We start from the raw sequence: 21,576 nt of genomic DNA, 5'->3' as shown, positions 1-21,576 counted from the left end.
TATGAATCTAACAGTATTTTTACTAGTTTTAATTATATAATGAGTGTTCTTACTCATCTTTTTATCTTTGCAGCGGAATCATCTTTTACACAATCATTTATAATACATTACATCCATCATGTTTCATCCCAAATTATTTTTGGCGATCTGGATGTTAATTATATTTGAATATGATAAGTTACGTCTATATATTTAATTTAGATATGTAATAGTTAGTTTTTTTTATTTTTTTACTATTTATGTGTTTTTTTTTTATCATATTCAAATATATCCAAGTAATTGCGTTAAAAATATTGCTACTATCAAGGTAGTCAGAATCACATGTAAACTCGTAGAAACGCACGATTATACGCTTCTACTTCATCTTTCCATTGCGCTTCTGCTTCTCGTCCAGAACCAGGCTACTCCATGTGAAATCGCCGTTGAAAATCACAGAGTCGCCGAAATCGTAGCTTCTGCTGTGTAGTTGTGTTTCAGGTTGAAGAAGTTCTTTTTCTTGGTCCTGAGTCCCTGATTGCAGCCCAACCCAACCCAATCGCCCAATCTAAATAGAAGACCATGGAAGAGGAGCCCTAGCAGAGTAACAGTCTCTAATCTCTTAATCTCCCTCACTTTTACAGTTTATCTCTAATTCTCCATGGCCAAAATTTCAAATTTTCACCTCTCTCAAGTCTCAATCTCTGACTCTATCTCTCTTTCCCTCTGAAATTTGAATTTCGCGCGATCGGAAACCCTAATTTGGAGCATCGCCAACTTGCCGTGACTCCGTGAAGTTTGCCGTTAGTGTTATCGACTCGGACTGGTGGTGGTTGGACTGCATGAGGCCGTGAGTGTCACTTTGCGATTGCAACTTGCGAGACTCTCTTGCTCTGCCTCTCTGTCTCTGGCTCTGGAATCTCAATCGCTGGTCGCTGTTCTTCCCCTCCCCTTTGCTGCTAGTTCATCAGGTAAGTTAAGAGTTAAGACCTCTTTAATCTTTATCCTCTTCAATCTTATTTTAATTAGAAAAAATGGTAAATGATATAGAGGCATATGGATAGAGTTGATTACAGGGTATGGTAGTGTCAAACAATTGTTCAAGAGTTTTAACCAATTCATGGTAGCCATATGAACTAAAAGATTGAGTTTAATCTCTGAACATCGTGTCTTAATTTATTATACCCAATAATGTTTAACACAAAATGTATTGAGATAGTAGTTCTCAAATTATGAATAATAATTATCTTGATTCTTGACACTTTAATTAAGCTAACTAGCTAAGTGTTCCTCTGCTATATATTTGAGTTTAATTATCTTGAGACTTGAGTGATTTTATTAGAAATTCAGAAAAAGCTGTAGTAGAATCTGTAAACAGCATGGACTTCTTTATTCACAGAAAAAGAAGCTACAATTGGCAGTGTGTGCATCAATATATTATCCCTTTTTTCTGAAACCATTAATCTTCTTTAGCAAACCTTATAAACTTTCCTAAAAGGTAGATATAACAAATATGATATATAGAAGAAGCATATCACTTTCTCACTCTAGTAATATAATTGAACGCTACTTCTGTGGTTCTATGTCAATATATGGCAAAATTTTATCCTAATTTGTGTTAAAAGTACAAGCAATGTACCTAACTAATTAGGCTAATTAGACCAATTTCATCCATCATCATATTGTTGTCGATTACTAGCATAGCTTCATCGGTTATTACCTCTCATAAATGAACATCGTGATTTGGCCTTACTCACCTTCTGTGTTGCCTGTAATAAAAAGGAGGTTAGCAAGTATAGGTTTATGTTTGTAGTTCTCATTCCTCATGTTTTTAAGTCTGGATTTTGTTTAGTGTTCTTGTCTGCAATTCTACTTTGCTAATTTCAAATTCTCTTTCTAAACTTCCTTCTAGTCTTATTTAGGCATAAATCATAGTTTTGTTGAGTGGTTTCCTCTAATAAGTTCTTAATGACAATACATTGAGAAAATAATAATCCTCATCATCTTAGTTTTATATATGCCACCTTTTTTTTACTTTGATATTGTTGAGTCCTTGCATTTTTGTTGGAAGTTTGATATGTTTCATACAAATTATTGAGCGATCTGTCAAGTTCCAAGTGAGTTTTTTGTCTCAATAAATCAATAAGCTAGGTTTTGTAACTCAATTGACTAGAGTGCAAGGGATTTCAATATGCTGTTCTTAACCCCAAAGCTATCAGATGGGGCGTTATCTTTTTCTGACTTGAATCTTTTAATGCAATAAACATCTATGTGCTATAATCTTAGCAATTTTGAACATATCTTCATGTACTGTGCTTGAATCATAAGACAATTATGTTCCTTGTTTAAACGTTTCTGTGAAGTTATATGATATTTGTTTTCAGATTTACCCCATTCTTGAATTTTTTTATGCTGGTATTTTTTGTTTAAATTGGATTGTTAAATTTTTGTTGTTGAACTTGGATGGTTGTAATTGAAATTGAACACAATTCTATAATTTTTGTTAAATTGTTGAATTTTTGCTTTGATATTGAATTGATTCATTGAATATTTACTGTTTTCATTTTTTTTAACAGGAATGGCATCGACTCAAGCTAATGCAAGTGAAAATCCAACTAATATTCCAGCTTCTCAATCAGGAAGTACAACTGGAATTGCTAGTAAAAGAAAAGTTTCTAAGAATAATCTTGGGAGTAGAACTGATGTAGGATGGGAGCACGGGATATCTATTGGAGAAGATGGAAAGAAGATACAATGTAAATACTATCAAAAATTTTTTTCAGAAGGAGTTTATAGATTGAAACACCAGTTAGCAGGAACTCAAAAAGATGTTGGGGCTTGTACAGCTGTTAGTAATGAAGTTAAGAAGCAAATGTGGGATGTTGTGAATGAGTTGCAAGTGAATTTGATGAAGAAAACAAGCATGGGTGGGTGGTGCACGAAACTACAATCACACTTTTGCAATTCCGCACAACTAACCAGCAAGTGTACTGGGTCATCCAAGTAATACCTTACGTGAGTAAGGGTCGATCCCACGGAGATTGTCGGCTTGAAGCAAGCTATGGTTATCTTGTAATTCTTAGTTAGGATATCAGTAACGATTCTTAGTTTTAATTGTAAAAAGTAAAAGAACATGAAATAAATACTTATTATGCAGTAATGGAGAACAGGTTGAGGTTTTGGAGATGCTCTGTCCTCGGGATTTCTGCTTTCCTACTGTCTTCTTTTTCACGCACACAAAGCTCCTTCTATGGCAAGCTGTATGTTGATGGATCACCATTGTCAATGGCTACCATCCATCCTCTCAGTAAATATGGTCTGGCTGCGCTGTCACCCAGGGCTAATCATCTGTCGGTTCTCACTCAGGTTGGAATAGGATCTATTGATCCTTTTGCGTCTGTCACTACGCCCAACATTCGCGAGTTTGAAGCTCGTCACAGTCATCCCTTCCCAGATCCTACTCGGAATACCACAGACAAGGTTTAGACTTTCCGGATCTCAGGAATAGCCGCCAATAATTCTAGCCTATACCACGAAGGTTCTAATCTTAGATTAGAAACTCAAGAGATATGCACTCAAGCTATTGCAGATAGAACGGAGGTGGTTGTCAGGCACGTGTTCATAGGTGAGAATAATGATGAGTGTCATGGATCATCACATTCATCAGGTTGAAGTGTGAGTGAATATCTTAGAATAGAAACAAGCGTGATTGAATGGAAAACAGTAGTAATTGTATTAATTCATCGAGACACAGCAAAGATCCTCACCCCCAACCATGGAGTTTAGAGACTCATGCCGTAGAAAACACAAATTCTGATGTAAAATATCATGAGGTACAAAATGAATCTCTAAAAGTGATTTTTATAATGAACCAGTAACCTAGGTTTACAGAAAATGAGTAAGCTAAGATGGATAGTGCAGAAATCCACTTCCGGGGCCCACTTGGTGTGTGTTTGGGCTGAGCACTGAAGCTTTCACGTGCATAGGCTATTCCTGGCATTGAAATCCAACTTTTGTGCCAATTTGGGCGTTTAACTCCAACATTTATGCCAGTTCTGGCGTTTAACGCCAGAAAAGGGTAAGGAGCTGGCGTTTAAACGCCAGTTTGTGCTACCAAATCTCGGGCCAAGTATGGACTATTATATATTGCTGGAAAGCCCAGGATGTCTACTTTCCAACGCAATTGAGAGCGCACCAATTGGGCTTCTGTAGCTCCAGAAAATCAATTTCGAGTGTAGGAGGGTCAGAATCCAACAGCATCTGCAGTCCTTTTTCAGCCTCTGAATCAGATTTTTGCTCTGGTCCCTCAATTTCAGCCAGAATTTACCTGAAATTATAGAAAAATACACAAACTTGTAGTAAAGTCCAGAAATGTAATTTTTGAATAAAAATTAATAAAAATATAATAAAAAGTGACTAAAACATACTAAAAACTACCTAAAAATAATGCCAAAAAGGGTAAAAATTATCCGCTCATCACAACACCAAACTTAAATTATTGCTTGTCCCCAAGCAACTGAAAACAAAAGAGGATAAAAAGAAGAGAATATACAATAAATTTCAAATATCAATGAAGCTCAGTTCCAATTAGATGAGCGGGACTTGTAGCCTTTTTGCTTCTGAACAATTTTGGCATCTCACTTTATCCTTTGAAGTTCAGAATGATTGGCATCTATAGGAACTCAGAATTCAGATAGTGTTATTGATTCTCCTAGTTCAGTGTGTTGATTCTTGAACACAGTTACTTTATAAGTCTTGGCCGTGACCCTAAGCACTTTGTTTTCCAGTATTACCACCGGATACATAAATGCCACAGACACATAACTGGGTGAACCTTTTCAGATTGTGACTCAGCTTTGCTAGAGTCCCCAATTAGAGGTGCCCAGAGCTCTTAAGCACACTCTTTTTGCTTTGGACCACAACTTTAACCACTCAGTCTCAAGCTCTTTACTTGTACCTTCATGCCAGAAGCACAAGGTTAGGGACATCTTGGTTTAGCCGCTTAGGCCAGAATTTTATTCCTGTGGGCCCTCCTATCTGTTAATGCTCAAAGCCTTGGATCCTTTTCACCCTTGCCTTTTGGTTTAAAGGGTTATTGGCTTTTTCTGCTTGCTTTTTCTTTTTCTTTCCTTTTTCTTTTTTTTTTCGCCAAATTTTTTTTCGCAAGCTTTATATTCACTGCTTTTTCTTGCTTCAAGAATCAATTTTATGATTTTTCATATTATCAATAACATTTCTCCTTTTTCATTATTCTTTCAAGAGCCAACAGTTTTAACATTCATAAACACAATATCAAAAATATGCACTGTTCAAGCATTCATCCAGAAAACAAAAAGTATTGCCACCACGTCAAAATAATTAGATTATTTTCAAGATATAATTCGAAATTCATGTACTTCTTATTCTTTTGCAAATAAAAAAATATTTTTCTTTTAAGAAAGGTGAGGGATTTATGGGATTATTCATAGCTTTAAGACATATACTTTAAATTTTATTGATTATGGAATAGAAATTAAGACTTAAAATAAACATAAAAGCAGACCAATAGAAGACAGAAAATTAAAAACATAAAGATAAATGACGCTTAAAATAGATCTCTAATAACAAAAGTTATCACAGAGTTAGGATTCAACAACTTGCATTGAGGGAGGCAAGTACTCCTTCAAGTTGTGGGACGCCTGGCTCTTCAAGGGAGAGCTTCTGGCACTTCAGCTCCTGTAGCTCACGCCCTTGCTTCTCCTGTTCCTTAAGCAGCTTGCAAAGCATGCTATTTTGATTTTGTTGGTCTTCCTTAAGTTGATCTATAGCTTCTTGCAGCTTGGTGACAGATGCTTCTAGGCGGGTCCAGTAGTCAATTTGAGGGATTTCTGGGAGGAAATCATGTGCCCTCCTTTTGATGGAGTTATCTTGCACTTGTTGTCCCTCCATTGACTTTTTAGTGATTGGATGTTCGACTGGGATGAACTCATCTACTCTCATCTTCACCCTAGCATCTTTACATAGCAGAGAAATTAAGCTTGGGTAAGCTAATTTGGCTTCAGTGGAGTTCTTATTTGCAATTGTGTAAATCTCAAAAGAAATCAGATGATGAATCTCCACTTCGTTTCCCAGCATGATGCAGTGAATCATCACTGCTCTTTTGACAGTGACTTCAGAGCGGTTGCTAGTGGGCAGTATAGAATGCCCAATAAAATCCAGCCAGCCCCTAGCGACTGGTTTGAGATCTCCTCTCTTGACTTGGTTTGGGACACCTTTTGAGTTGGTTATCTACTTAGTTCCAGGGAGGCATATGTCCTCTAGAACTTGGTCCAAACGCTTATCTACTCTCACCATTCTCCTATTAAAGGACTCTGGATCATCTTGTAGTTGAGGCAGTTTGAAGACCTCTCTTATTTTGTCAAGGTGGAAGTAAATAATCCTCCCTCTGACCATAGTTCAAAAGGTATAGAAGGCAGTTCCAGTCATTCTCTGCTTATCTGTCAGCCACAGATTTGAGTAGAATTCCTGAACCATGTTTCTTCCAACCTTTGTTTCAGGATTGGCTAGAATTTTCCAACCTCTGTTTTGAATCTGTTCTTGAATCTCCGGATATTCGTCTTCTTTCAGATCGAACTTAACTTCCGGGATCACTGATCTCAAACCCATTATTTTGTGATAATGGTCTGCATGTTCTTTGCTTAAGAACCTCTCTTGATTCCAAAGTGGTTTTGGAGTATTCTCTTTCTTGCCTCTTGAAGTGGTTTGTTTTTCCTTAGGAGCCATGATCTTAATGAGTCTTAGCTCGGTGATCACGGAAAAACACACCAAACTTAGAGGTTTGCTTGTCCTCAAGCAAAAGAAAGGAACAGAGAGGAATAGGAGGAGAATCGAATTCGAATGGTGGAGGTATGGGGATGGCCGAATGTGTATTTAAAAGTGGAGGGGAGGGTTTTTCGAAAATTTTGAAAAAGATATGATAGAAAGATATGATTGGTAAAGATAAATCATGATATGAAAAAGATGAGATTTTAAAATTCAAAAGATATGAAAAAAATATAAGGAAGTTAAATCTAAAAATTTATTGATGCATCTAAGAATTAAAAGAATATATGATGAGTTGGAAAAGATTTGGAAAGGAATTGAAAAGATAAATGAGTTTTTGAAAAAGATTTGGAAAGGATTTGAAAGAAAATTGAAAAGGGATTTAGAAGATTATTGAATTTTTGAAGATTGAGTGTGAGCGATGAAAATTTGTAACATGTTTATGGAGAAAATTATGAATTAAAACATGAAAGTTTGAAAAAAATTTGAAGTGGAAACAAAATCTCCTCCCTTTGTCCTTTCTGGCGTTTAACGCCCATATGTTGGCCATTTGGGCGTTTAACGCCCAGCCAGGTACCCTGGCTGGCGTTAAACGCCAGAAATCCTTTATCACTGGGCATTTTTCTAAATGCCCAGGATGCTGCAACTCTGGCGTTAAACGCCCAGAATGGTGCCCATTCTGGCGTTTAACGCCCAGAATGGTATCTTTACTAGCGTTAAACGCCCAGAATGGTACCCATTCTGGCGTTTAACGCCCAAAATACCTTTACTGGCATTTTCGTGCCAGTGAGCTCCTTTTCTCTGCTTTATACTCTGAATCCTTCTGTAACTCTGTGAACTCCTACAATTGATAATTAACCTTGAAGATAATTTATATCAAACTCCTATAATTATTATTAAAATAACAAATAAACTTTTCTAATGGCTGGGTTGCCTCCCAGCAATCGCTTCTTTATTGTCTTTAGCTGGACTTTACTGAGCTTTAATCTAGTCTCAGTTTTGAGCATTCCTGCTCAACATTGCTTTCAAGATAATGCTTTACTCTCTGTCCATTAACAATGAACTTTTTGTCAGAGTCAATATCCTGAAGCTCTACATATCCATATGGTGACACACTTGTAATCACATATGGTCTCCTCTACCGGGATTTTAATTTCCCAGGGAATAATCTGAGCCTAGAGTTAAACGACAGAACCTTCTGTTCTGGCTCAAAGACTCTGGATGACAGTTTCTTGTCATGCCACCTTTTTGCTTTCTCCTTGTAATTTTTTGTATTTTCAAAAGCATTGAGCCTGAATTCCTCTAGCTCATTCAACTAGAGCAATCTTTTCTCTCCAGCTAACTTGGCATCAAGCTTTAGGAATCTGGTTGCCCAGTAGGCTTTGTGTTTCAGTTCCACTGGCAGGTAACAGGCTTTTCCATACACAAGCTGGTATGGAGAGGTCCCTATAGGAGTTTTGAATGCAGTTCTGCATGCCCATAGAGCATCATCCAGACTCCTTGCCCAATCCTTTCTACGGGTACTTACAGTCCATTCCATGATTCGTTTTAGTTCTCTATTTGAGACTTCAGCTTGCCCATTTGTCTGTGGATGATATGGAGTCACCACTTTGTTGTTAATTCTATATCGGATCAGAGCAGAGTCAAGCTGTTTATTGCAGAAATGAGTCCCTCCATCACTGATTAGTATTCTAGGGACACCATATCTGTTGAAGATATGCTTCTGGAGGAACTTTAGCGCTGTCTTAGTATCATTAGTGGGTGTGGCAATTGCCTCTACCTATTTAGATACATAGTCTACTGCCACCAAAATGTAAGTGTTTGAGTATGATGGTGGGAAAGGCCCCATGAAGTCAATACCCCATACATCAAACAACTCAATCTCTAAGATCCCTTGCTGAGGCATGGCATAACCATGAGGCAGATTACCAGCTCTCTGGCAACTGTCACAGTTACGTACAAACTCTCGGGAGTCTCTATAGAGGGTAGGCCAGTAGAAGCCACATTGGAGAACTTTTGTGGTTGTTCGCTCACCTCCGAAATGTCCTCCATATTGTGATCCATGGAAATGCCATAGGATCTTCTGTGCCTCTTCTCTAGGCACGCATCTACGGATCATTTCGTCTGCACATCTTTTAAAGAGATATGGTTCATCGCACAAGTAGTACTTTGCATCAGAAATTAATTTTTTTGTTTGCTGTCTACTGTACTCATTGGGTATAAATCTCACAGCCTTATAGTTTGCAATGTCTGCAAACCATGGTATTTCCTGAATGGCAAAGAGTTGCTCATCCGAAAAGGTTTTAGAGATCTCAGTTAGGGGAAGAGACGCCCCTGCTACTGGTTCTATCCGGGACAGGTGATCAGCTACTTAGTTCTCTGTCCCTTTTCTATCTCTTATTTTTATATCAAACTCTTGCAGAAGCAACACCCATTTTATGAGCCTGGGTTTTGAATCCTGCTTTATGAGTAGATATTTGAGAGCAGCATGGTCAGTGTACACAATCACTTTTGATCCTACTAGATAGGATCTAAACTTGTCAATGGCATAAACCACTGCAAGCAGCTCTTTTTCTGTGGTTGCATAATTCTTCTGTGTGTCATTTAGAACACGACTCGCATAGTAAATGACGTGCAGAAGCTTGTTATGCCTTTGTCCTAATACTGCACCAATAGCATGGTCATTGGCATCACACATTAATTCGAATGGTAATGTCCAGTCTGGTGCAGAAATGACAGGTGCTGTGACCAACTTAGCTTTCAGAGTTTTAAACGCCTGCAGACACTCTGTATCAAAGATAAATGGCGTGTCAGCAGCTAGCAGATTGCTCAGAGGTTTTGTAATTTTTGAAAAATCCTTTATAAACCTCCTATAGAATACTGCATGTCCCAGAAAGCTTTTGATTGCCTTAACATTGGTGGGTGGTGGTAATTTTTCAATTACCTCTACCTTAGCTTGATCCACCTCTATTCCTTTGTTCGAAATTTTATGCCCAAGGACAATTCCTTCAGTCACCATAAAGTGAAATTTTTCCCAGTTTAAAACTAGGTTAGTCTCTTGGCACCTTTTCAGAACAAATGCTAAATGGTCAAGACAGGAGCTGAAGGAGTCTCCAAATACTGAAAAGTTATCCATGAAGACTTTCAGAAATTTTTCCACCATATCAGAGAAAATAGAGAGCATGCATCTCTGAAAGGTTGCAGGTGCATTGCACACACCAAAAGGCATCCTTCTGTAGGCAAATACTCCAGATGGACATATGAATGCTGTTTTCTCTTGATCTTGAGGATCTACACAATTTGGTTATAACCTGAATAGCCATCCAAAAAGCAGTAATAGTCATGATCTGTTAGTCTCTCTAGCATCTGGTCTATGAATGGTAAAGGAAAATGATCCTTTCTGGTGGCTGTATTGAGCCTTCTGTAGTCAATACACATACGCCACCCGGTAACTGTTCTTGTAGGAACTAGTTCATTTTTTTCCTTATGAATCACTGTCATACCTCCCTTCTTTGGGACGACTTAGACAGGGCTCACCCAGGGGCTATTAGAGATAGGATAAAAAATCCCAGCCTCGAGTAATTTAGTGACCTCTTTCTGCACCACTTCCTTCATGGCCGGATTTAACCGCCTCTGTGGCTGAATCACTGGCTTAGCATCATCCTCCAATAGGATCTTGTGCATGCATCTGACTGGACTAATGCCCTTAAGGTCACTTATGGACCACCTAAGAGCTGTCTTGTGTGTCCTTAGCACCTGAACTAGTGCTTTCTTTTCCTATGGCTCTAAGGCAGAGCTTATGATCACAGGAAAAGTGGCATTCTCTCTCCAAAACACATATTTCAGGGATGGTGGTAGTGGTTTGAGCTCGGGTTTAGGAGGTCTCTCCTCTTCCTGAGGAGTTTTCAGAGGTTCTTCCGTTTTCTCTGGTTCCTCCAGATCAGGCTGAACGTCTTTAAAGATGTCCTCTAGCTCTGATTGAAGACTCTCAGTCATATTGATCTCTTCCAACAAGGAGTCAATAATATCAATGCTCATGCAGTCATTTGATGTGTTTGGATGCTGCATAGCTTTGACAGCATTTAACTTGAACTCATCCTTGTTGACTCTCAGGGTCACTTTCCCTTTTTGTACATCAATGAGAGTTCATCCAGTAGCTAGGAATGGTCTTCCTAGAATGAGAGTTACATTTTTATGCTCCTCCATTTCCAGCACTACAAAGTCAGTGAGAAAGGCAAATGGCCCAACCTTGACAATCATGTCCTCAATTATGCCTGATGGATATTTAATGGAGCCATCAGCAAGTTGGAGGCATATTCGGGTTGGTTTGACTTCTTCAGTCAAGCCAAGCTTTCTAATAGTGGATGCAGGTATTAGGTTGATACTTGCCCCAAGGTCACATAGAGCTATCTTGGTACAAGCACCCTCTAATGTGCATGGTATCATAAAGCTTCCGGGATCTTTAAGCTTCTCTGGTGAGCTTTTCAGAAAGACTGCACTACATTCTTCAGTGAGGAAAACCTTTTCAGTTTCTCTCCAATCCTTCTTATGACTTAAGATCTCTTTCATGAACTTAGCATAAGAGGGTATTTGCTCAAGTGCTTCTGCAAAAGGAATCTTTATTTCAAGAGTCCTGAGATAGTCTGCAAAGCGGGCAAATTGTTTATCCTGTTCTGCTTGGCGGAGTTTCTGAGGATAAGGAATTTTGGCTTTATATTCTTCAACCTTAGTTGCTGCGGGTTTATTTTCTACAGAGGCAGGTTGAGAAGCCTTTTTGAGGGAGTTATTATCAGCACTTGTAGGTGTCTGATCCCTCATTGGCGTTTGAACGCTATGATAGGGGGATGAATGGGTGTTTAACACCAGATTCCTACCCTTTTTTGGCGTTTGAACGCCAGAACTGGACATAGATTGGGTGTTTAATGCCAGATTTCCTCCCTTTTCTGGCATTTGAACGCTAGAAGTGGGCATCCACTGGGCAATTAACGCCAATTTTTCACCCTTTTCTGGCTTTGAACGCCAGAATTATTCCTCTCTGGGCTCTTACTGTCCTCAGATGGACTTTGGGTGGTGGTTTGGTCATCCTCTGTCAGTTGTTCCTTTCTTGGCTTTTTGCTACCTTGAGCTGAATTATTCAATGTCTTCCCACTCCTTAGTTGAATAGCTTGGCATTCTTCTGTTATCTGTTTAGATAGCTGTTGTCTTGTCTGATTCAATTGTGCTTCCATATTCTTGTTAGCATTTTCAGTGTCTTGGAGCATCTCTTTAAATTCTGCTAACTGTTTTGTCATAAGAAGCAATTGCTGGCTGAGTTCAACAACTTGTTCTTGAGGACTAGGATCAGTAGATGCTTCCTTAGCCTCTTCTTTCATGGAGGACTCACTGCTTGAGTACAGATGTTGATTTTTAGAAACTGTATCAATGAGATCTTGAGCCTCTTCAATTATCTTTCTCATGTGTATAGATCCACCAGCCGAGTGATCTAGAGACATTTGAGCTTTTTCTGTAAGCCCATAGTAGAAGATGTCTAACTGTACCCACTCTGAAAACATTTCAGAGAGGCATTTCCTTAACATTCCTCTGTACCTCTCCCAGGCATTATAAAGGGACTCATCATCCTCTTGTTTAAAGCCTTGGATGTCCAGCCTTAGCTGTGTCATCCTTTTTGGAGGAAAATATTGATTCAGGAACTTGTTTGATAACTGTTTCCATGTTCTTATGCTTGCTGTGGGTTGGTTATTTAACCACCTCTTAGCTTGATCTTTTACAGCAAATGGAAATAGTAATAATCTGTAGATATCCTGATCTACTTCCTTGTCACGTACTGTGTCAGCAATTTGCAAGCTGTGCCAGAAACTCAGTAGGTTCTTCCTGTGGAAGACCGAAATACTGACAATTTTGCTGAGAATTTAGCTCAAAACTGCTTACTTTGATGGGAGGTATACAGATACTACTTCCGTATGCAGCGGTAATGGAGTTAGCATATGACCCCAGAGTCCTTCTGGATTGTTCATTTCCACTTAGGTCCATGATGGAGAAAAGGGGATTGATATGAATTGCAAATAAATTATATTTTTATTTTTATGTTATTTAATTAAAAACAACCGACTAAATAAAAAAAAGTAGAATAACTGGAAAATAAAATAAAAGTTTCGAAAACTAAAATAATTGACCAATTAAGAAAATTTTGAAAACTTTGGATATGGTTTCTGAAAAAAAAAGATTTTGAATTTCAAAATTTTAAAACTAAGATAAGATAAAATAAAAATTTCAAAATAAAAAAATGAAAAAAATTTTTTTGGAATTTTCGAAAATTCAGTTAACTAGAGAGAAAAAATATTTTTGAATTTAATGAGGAAAGAGAAAAACAATAAAATGACACAAAACTTAGACTTTTTAGATCAAAACAAAGAAAACAAACAGGAAAACTTTGAATATTAAGATGAACACCAAAAGCAACTTTTGAAAAATTTTTAAGAAAATTAAAACACAAAGGACACCAAACTTAAAAATTTTTATACTTTGAACAGTAAAAATTCAAAAAAAAATGAAAGAAAAATAAACTTATGTAATTGACACCAAACTTAAAATATAAAACTAAACTTAAACGGAAGACTCTAAACCAAAAAGAAAAATTTTCCTAATCTAAGCAACAAAATAAACCGTAAGTTGTCCAAACTCGAACAATCCCCGACAACGGCACCAAAAACTTGGTGCACGAAATTACAATCACACTTTTGCAATTCCGCACAACTAACCAGCAAGTGCACTGGGTCGTCCAAGTAATACCTTATGTGAGTAAATGTCGATCCCACGGAGATTGTCGGCTTGAAGCAAGCTATGGTTATCTTGTAATTCTTAGTCATGATATCAGTAATGATTCTTAGTTTTAATTATAAAAAGTAAAAGAACATGAAATAAATACTTATTATGCAGTAATGGAGAATAGGTTGAGGTTTTGGAGATGTTCTGTCCTCGGGATTTCTGCTTTCCTACTGTCTTCTTTTTCACGCACGCAAAGCTCCTTCCATGGCAAGCTGTATGTTGGTGGATCATCGTTATCAATGGCTACCATCCATCCTCTCAGTGAAAATGGTCCGGCTGCACTGTCACCGCATGGCTAATCATCTGTCGGTTCTCACTTAGGTTGGAATAGGATCCATTGATCCTTTTGCGTCTGTCACTACGCCCAACATTCGCGAGTTTGAAGCTCGTCACAGTCATCCCTTCCCAAATCCTACTCAAAATACCACAGACAAGGTTTAGACTTTCTGGATCTCAGGAATGGTCGCCAATAATTCTAGCCTATACCACGAAGGTTCTAATCTTATATTAGAAATCCAAAAGATATGCACTCAAGCTATTGCAGATAGAACATAAGTGGTTGTCAGGCACGCGTTCATAGGTGAGAATGATGATGAGTGTCACGGATCATCACATTCATTAGGTTGAAGTGCGAGTGAATATCTTAGAATAGAAACAAGCGTCATTGAATGGAAAACAGTAGTAATTGCATTAATTCATCGAGACACAGTAGAGCTCCTCACCCCCAACCATGGAGTTTAGAGACTCATGCCGTAGAAAACACAAATTCTGATGTAAAATATTATGAGGTACAAAATGAATCTCTAAAAGTGGTTTTTATAATGAACTAGTAACCTAGGTTTACAAAAAATGAGTAAGCTAAGATGGATAGTGCAGAAATCCACTTCCGGGGCCCACTTGGTGTGTGTTTGAGCTGAGCACTGAAGCTTCCACGTGCATAGGCTATTCCTGGCGTTGAACTCTAGATTTTGTGCCAGTTTGGGCGTTTAACTCTAACTTTTATGCCAGTTCTGGCGTTTAACGACAGAAAAGGGTAAGGAGCTGGCATTTAAACGCTAGTTTGCGCTACCAAATCTCGGAACAAGTATGGACTATTAAATATTACTGGAAAGCCCAGGATGTCTACTTTTCAACGCAATTAAGAGCGCATTAATTGGGCTTCTGTAGCTCTAGAAAAGCCATTTTGAGTGCAGGAGGGTCAGAATCCAACAGCATCTGCAGTCCTTTTTTAGCCTCTGAATCAGATTTTTGCTCAGGTCCCCAATTTCAGCCAGAATTTACCTGAAATTACAGAAAAACACACAAACTCATAGTAAAGTCCAGAATTGTGATTTTTGAATAAAAACTAATAAAGATATAATAAAAAGTGACTAAAACATACTAAAAACTACCTAAAAATATTGCCAAAAAGGGTATAAATTATCCGCTCATCAGTGGGGCAAGCCCAGGGGAAGCTACTAAAGAAGTTGACACTACCGGTGACAAAAGAAAGGGAAAAGAACTAGATGGCAACATATTCAAGAAAATACGCATTAGTACTCAAACAACAATCAACAATATATTTAAGAATAATTTGAGAGAGGAAGTATGTTTAGAGATTAGTGCTTTTTTCTACAACAATGGCATCCCTTTTAATGTTTCAAGGAGCGAGGAATACAATAGAATGTCTGAGAAAGCTATAAGATATGGACAAGGATTCAAGCCATCATCCTACCATGAATTAAGGGTGCCTCTTTTGAAGAAACACATGAAGCTTGTTCAACAATCACTAGAGGAACATATAGCATATTGGAAGCAGGTTGGTTGCACAATAGTGACTGATGGTTGGACAGATAAGAGAAGACGAACCATCCTAAATTTTTTGGTTAATAGTCCTAAAGGGACTGTTTTTTCTTAAATCTATTGATGCCTCTCATCATATTACTAAGACAGCTGATAAAATCTTTAAAATGATTGATGATGTGGTTGAAGAGGTTGGTGAAGAAAATGTTGTTTATTTTGTATAGGAAATACTATTAATTTGGAATCAGATTCAACTTCAATTCTGAAAATATTGTTTATTTTGTAACTAATTTATTAATTTTTTTATGTTTTAGTTATATACCTATTTGGGATATTATTGATGCAAGATGGGACAACCAACTTCATAGGCCATTGCATGCTGCAGGCTATTATTTGAATCCTCAAATTCATTATAGCTCTGGTTTTAAAATTGCTTATGAGCTTAAGAAGCAGTTTTATGCTTGTATGGAAAGGATGACAAGAAATTCAGATTTAATCACTAAGATGGATGTTCAACTTGAAGATTTTAAGACTCGAAAAGAATTTTTTGATAGTAAAGTAGCTCAAAATGCAATTTATACTAAAACTCCAGCTCAATGGTGGGATTCTTATGGAGATCAGCATCCAGAGCTCCAACAATTTGCAATTCGTGTCTTGAATTTGACATGTAGTTCATCTGGATGTGAGCGTAATTGGAGCGCTTTTGAGATGGTTAGTAGTTAAACATAAGTTGTATTTTACTTTTATAAATTTGGTTGTTAATTCTTCAATTCTATCTTGTTGTTCGACTAATATTTTTTATCTACTTTTGAAAGGTTCACACAAAAGGAGAAACCGTTTAAAAGCTAAAACCATGAATGATATTGTGTTTGTGATGACAAACTTAAGATTAGCAAAGAAAAAACAAATTAGAAGAAGTTTTGATTATGACTGTAGTCTTGATGAGTTAGACTCTGATGAAGAGTGGATTGTTGCTGACGAAGATGGAGAAGAAGAAGATTTAGATGCTCTAATTCCAGATCCTGATTTAAATGATGAAGCAAGTGGTAATAGAGTTATTGGTGCCTCTAAGGATCCTTTGGCAATTTCTTATCTTGATGATGATGAGTTTGAAGAACTTCTCCAAGGACCTCTTCCTCCTGCTCCTGATAATGATGAAGATGGTAATGCAAAAGTTTGTGAAACTCCTAATTTTGACTGATGAAGAATAGAATGATTATTAAATACTTGTTTAGATTTTAGTTAATTAGTTGTTCATTCTAGTAGTTTGGTTGGTTTATTTGCTACTTGAATTTATTTTAGTGTCGTATGAACTTGTGAGTTGTGAATTTGTGTTTTGATTTGTGAATTTGTGTTGAATTATTACTTTTAACTTGTTATGGTATATATATATTAGTTATAATTCTATGGGTAATTTAGTTTATTTGAGATTTATTTTATTTTCTGTAAAATTAGTTTTTGCTATTAAATTTTTCTAAATTTTTATAATTTACGAGTCATATTTACGTTCTGTCTTACGATTCAACAACTTACGATTTTGAGTTAGTTTAACAAGTCGAGGTAAGAACTACGAGTTCACTATCTTGGCTACTATGATAGTATACTATATAAGTTTAATATATTTTTAAGCTATTAATACATAAAAAAATTGTATTTCTTTGTCAATAATATTAAATGTGTATAAAAAATTATTTTAAATATGTATGTTACATAATATTTTATATATACTAATATATTATATAGTATTAATAACAAATATTATGGAAGAAATGTGGGCATTAATACATAATTATAAAAAAGATAATATTTATATATTAATAAAGTTAAAATGTGTGTATTGTTTTAAGTCACTTATCATTATATTATTCTATAATAGTTACATTGTGATGCCAAGTATACTAACATAGCATGTTCTGGTTTGAATATGCTTCTTTCTCTTTTGTTTTCTTTTTTTTTTTTTTTTTTTGAAAAGAATCAAATTTAAATCATTATGTTTATTAACATTTAATAATAAATTATGATAAGATTTGTCAATAATTAGAATATTATATCATTTTTTTAACAACCACAATAATTCTTTTCTATATCTCCATGAATATTATATACAGAGTATTTTATTTACCATTTATCAATATAAATTTGAAAGTCAAAGTATTTTATTTTTGTTTTTTAATTTTATTTTCTCCTTAATTATTTCATATAATGATATTTTTTTTATTGAAATTGATTTCTTTTAAGACATAAATAATAATGTCAGTCATTCTTTTATAAATTCAACCTTACTTTTATTCTTTTAATTATATAATGAGTGTTTTTACTCATGTTTTTTTATCCTTGCAACCAAAATTATCTTTTATATAATGATTTATAATGCATTATTACATTCATCATATTTCATCACGAATTATTTTCGTCGATCTAGATACTAATTATATTTGAATTTGATAAATTGTATTTGATAAATTTTTTATTTTAATTTTTTTTATCATTTATGAGTTTTTTACCAAATTCAAATACATTCAAGTAATTAAATTAAAAAATACTATTAATATAATAGTAAGACGTCTAATTTTAATATACTTTCAAGTTATAAATACATGAAAAATAATTTTTTTAAATAATAATGATATTTTTTTATCAACAATACTAAATGTATAAAAAAAGAATGCATTAATTACATATTTTTACATAATACTTTACATATATTAAGATATTATATAATATTAGTAACAAATATTATAAAAAATACATGAATATTAATACATGATTTTGAAAAAAAATTAATATTTATATATTATTAAATTTAAAATGTCTGTATTAATATTTTAAATCACTTAATCGTAGGAATGTACGTAATTATATTATTAGAAAAAAATATTCTAATTTATTATAAATTATACTAAACATAAATTATTTAAATTATTTATAAAATTATACATAATTATTTGTTCTTAAATTAAAGAATCAAGTCACTATATCATTATCATTAGTTAATAATTTTTTCTAATTTGAAAAGTATTATAATTAAACGTATAAACTTTGACCGAGGAATAAACATGTTAGTTTTTTAAATAAAATTTTTAAATAAAATTTTGAAAATAAAATTATATTTTAAATTTTTTCTTTGTTTGAAATTCATAATTTATTTTAGATAGTTTGAGATTTTGTTTCCTAATATATTAAGTATGACCTTATTTTTATGCTCTTTATTATTATATTATTAATTAATAAATTTTTTTCTGATTTTAAAATTATTATACCATTCGAAAGAATATGTATATTAATATATGATTATAAAAAATAAAATATTTATATTATTAAATTTAAAATATATGTATTAATATTTTAAATCAATTAATGATAGAGATATATATGATTATATTATTAAAAAAAGATAATTTATTTCTAATTATACAAATTATACTACAATTGTGCATACTTATTTATTTTTAAATTAGAAAATTAAATTATTATATAATTAATTAATAATTTATTTTCTAATCTTAAAAATATGATAATTAAATGCATCAACTCGGATTAAGGGATAAATATGTTAATTTTTTAAATAAAATTTTTAAATTAAATTTTAATAATAAAATAATATTTTTAGTTTTTTTTTTAAAATTAATTAATTTATTTTAGTCAGCTATTTTGATATTTTATTTCCCGGTGTATTACGTATAATTTTTATTTTGATGCTCTTTGTTTTTTTTGGTCTATGCCTAAGTGTTTTAGGAGCATACAACTATTAACAAAAAAAATATTTTAAATAATATTTAATATTTTTAAAATTTATTTTATACAAAATTATAAATAGAATAACTTCTCATAATGACTACACTCAACAGAATATAAGATAAAATAATAGAGTTAAGTCCCATTATGGTCCCTGAGAATGGCGAGTTGCACTGAATTAGTCCTCGAGATTTCAATTGCACTAAATTAGTCCTCCAGATTCAAAAAAATGCACCACGTTAGTCCTTCTTCCAATTTTCGTCACCGGAGCACTAACGCCGTCAGTGACGTGGCCAGTTCTTGCCACGCTGAACAGAATGAGACGAGGTCATTTCTAATTTGGCGCTAAACATCTCTTTGAACGACGTCGTTTGTATGTGATGAGAAATAAAACGTTAAGCACCCTTTTTTTTGTTTCTACTCTTCGTCTTATACTTCTCCATTAGTGTAGAGAAAAAAAGGTTTCTCTTCCATGAGTGACCCAAAGTAGCAACAGGTGGCTGCAATAGAATTTTTCGAGACCATTAGAACACGACGTTCGATGTGCAGTTGTCGGAAGAGTACGTTTGCCACTATAGGGATCTTCAGTGTCGTCACTGAGGTTAGTGAGGATGAAATTTTTTTTTCAAATTTAATGGAATGTTGTGATGTGTGTTGATCATAGTTAAGTGTTTTGTATATTGTCAATTCACAAGTTTTAAAGCTGATTTTGTGTTAGGGTTTTGTTTTGATGTTTTGTGGGACTATGTTTAGGGGTTTCTTTTTATGCTCTATTCGAATGGTGGAAGAATCAGCACCCATCGAAGGCAATAAGCCCACTGCCCTGGCTAATAACATTTCACCAGCCAACATCACAGAACTAACAAATCCTGATGAAGCTGTCTACGACAAAGAGAGACCAAGAGTTACAGTAAGATATCACTTCAATTCATCTCTACTATAGGAAAAAAAGAAGGTTAATTGTGTGATGGTTTCGATTTCAAATTGTTGGGATTTTCAGTGGCCAAAGCAATTGAATGCCCCACTTGAGGTTGTTGATCCTTAGATTGCTGATATAATTGAGCTCGAAAAAGCTAGGCAATGGAAGGTAATTTATTTACATACATGTTATTGGTCATGAGACTCTTCATTTATGCAGCTACAATTGTTGCGTGCAATGTGATTGCAGAGACCATGGAACAACAAAATTATTTCTGTTTTAATCGTGGTTCTGTTCAAAATTACCGCACCTAGAAAAAATCATTACATAAGGATTGAAACTCATTTTTTTCTTTTTTCAGTAGCTTGTACTTATTAGAATGACTTATCTGAATATCACTTTTTTTGGGGTGAAGGGGCTTGAATTGATACCATCAGAGAATTTCACTTCAGTCTCTGTAATGCATGCTGTTGGCTCAATCATGACTAACAAGTACAACGAAGGATATCCTGGTGCAAGATATTATGGTGGAAATGAGTATGTCACTCACTTTTCTTCTTTGTGTTCGTTCACCTCTCGATAATTTAACAAACACAATAATATATAATGGCTAGCATTTTGAATTTTATTATTGGACTCCTGCTTCTAGTCTAATTAAAAAATTGTTGCCTTTCTTCCTCAAGGTACATTGATATGGCAGAAAGACTATGTCAGAAGCGTGCCCTCGAGGCATTTAGGTTGGATCCAGCTAAATGGGGAGGTAACTGCACAATAACTATATTGGTATACACTTTTATTTGGCTTTATTGATTCCACATTATTTCATCTTGTTGGTCATTGGCCTGTTGTTCTAATTATTCTAACTTTGCAGGTGGACATGATCTATTCTTTGTGATTACCTTTTTTTTTTATTTTTTTCCCTTTCTTCTTCTACCACTTGAGGCACACGAGTTTTTGTTCAGAATTCAGAAGTAGCATTTAGGTTGAATTCTCTTGTAAACTTTTTGCTGGTTAAATTTCAAAATAAATGCTCATGAGCTTTTTTGATATTCAGTAGAGTCTTTTAAAATATTTAAGTGTCAATTTTTCTCATATGTTATTACCCATAAACTGCAGTGAACGTTCAACCTCTATCTGGGTCTCCTTCAAATTTTCAAGTTTATACTGCATTGCTAAAACCTCATGACAGAATCATGGCACTTGCTCTTTCTCATGGTGGACATCTTTCTCATGGATACCATGTATTTTCAATTTCCATCATCCACCATTTCCTGTGATAATGAAATCTATCAGGTTCATGGGTTATTGGTAATTTCTTTTGGCAATTTCTTCAAGGATTAGATAGAAATCACTTTGTAGTTATTCATAAAAATTTAATTCTTTTATTACATATCTATTTATGTATAATTCTAATTAGTTGAGACTTTGTTAGGGTTAGCCTCTGTTGTGGACCACCGGAGAACAGGGCGGCAGCCACAGCTACACCACTCTGGAACACTCGATGCTCTACTAGTTCCTCTGGAGATCCTTCTGTTTGA

At 34.9% G+C, this 21,576-nt stretch overlaps 1 protein-coding gene and 1 pseudogene across 1 annotated transcript; both read left to right on the top strand.

Annotated features, from left to right (window-relative positions):
* The first annotated feature begins 2,554 nt into the window (after positions 1 to 2,554).
* On the top strand, positions 2,555 to 16,585 carry LOC148544894 (uncharacterized). The gene is made up of 3 exons (XM_088499007.1): positions 2,555 to 2,910; positions 15,699 to 16,072; positions 16,200 to 16,585. Exons 1-3 carry the CDS (start codon positions 2,555 to 2,557, stop codon positions 16,583 to 16,585), a joined length of 1,116 nt encoding a protein of 371 aa, XP_088355133.1.
* Positions 16,586 to 19,897: 3,312 nt separating this feature from the next.
* On the top strand, positions 19,898 to 21,576 carry LOC107615619 (serine hydroxymethyltransferase, mitochondrial-like; annotated as a pseudogene).

This window comes from Arachis ipaensis, chromosome B9 (assembly GCF_059453495.1).
Source record: "Arachis ipaensis isolate K30076 ecotype BB chromosome B9, ASM5945349v1, whole genome shotgun sequence".
In the NCBI taxonomy this organism is placed as follows: domain Eukaryota; kingdom Viridiplantae; phylum Streptophyta; class Magnoliopsida; order Fabales; family Fabaceae; genus Arachis; species Arachis ipaensis.
Note: the sequence above shows the minus strand (reverse complement) of the source record. Positions and strands in the feature narration are given on the sequence as shown.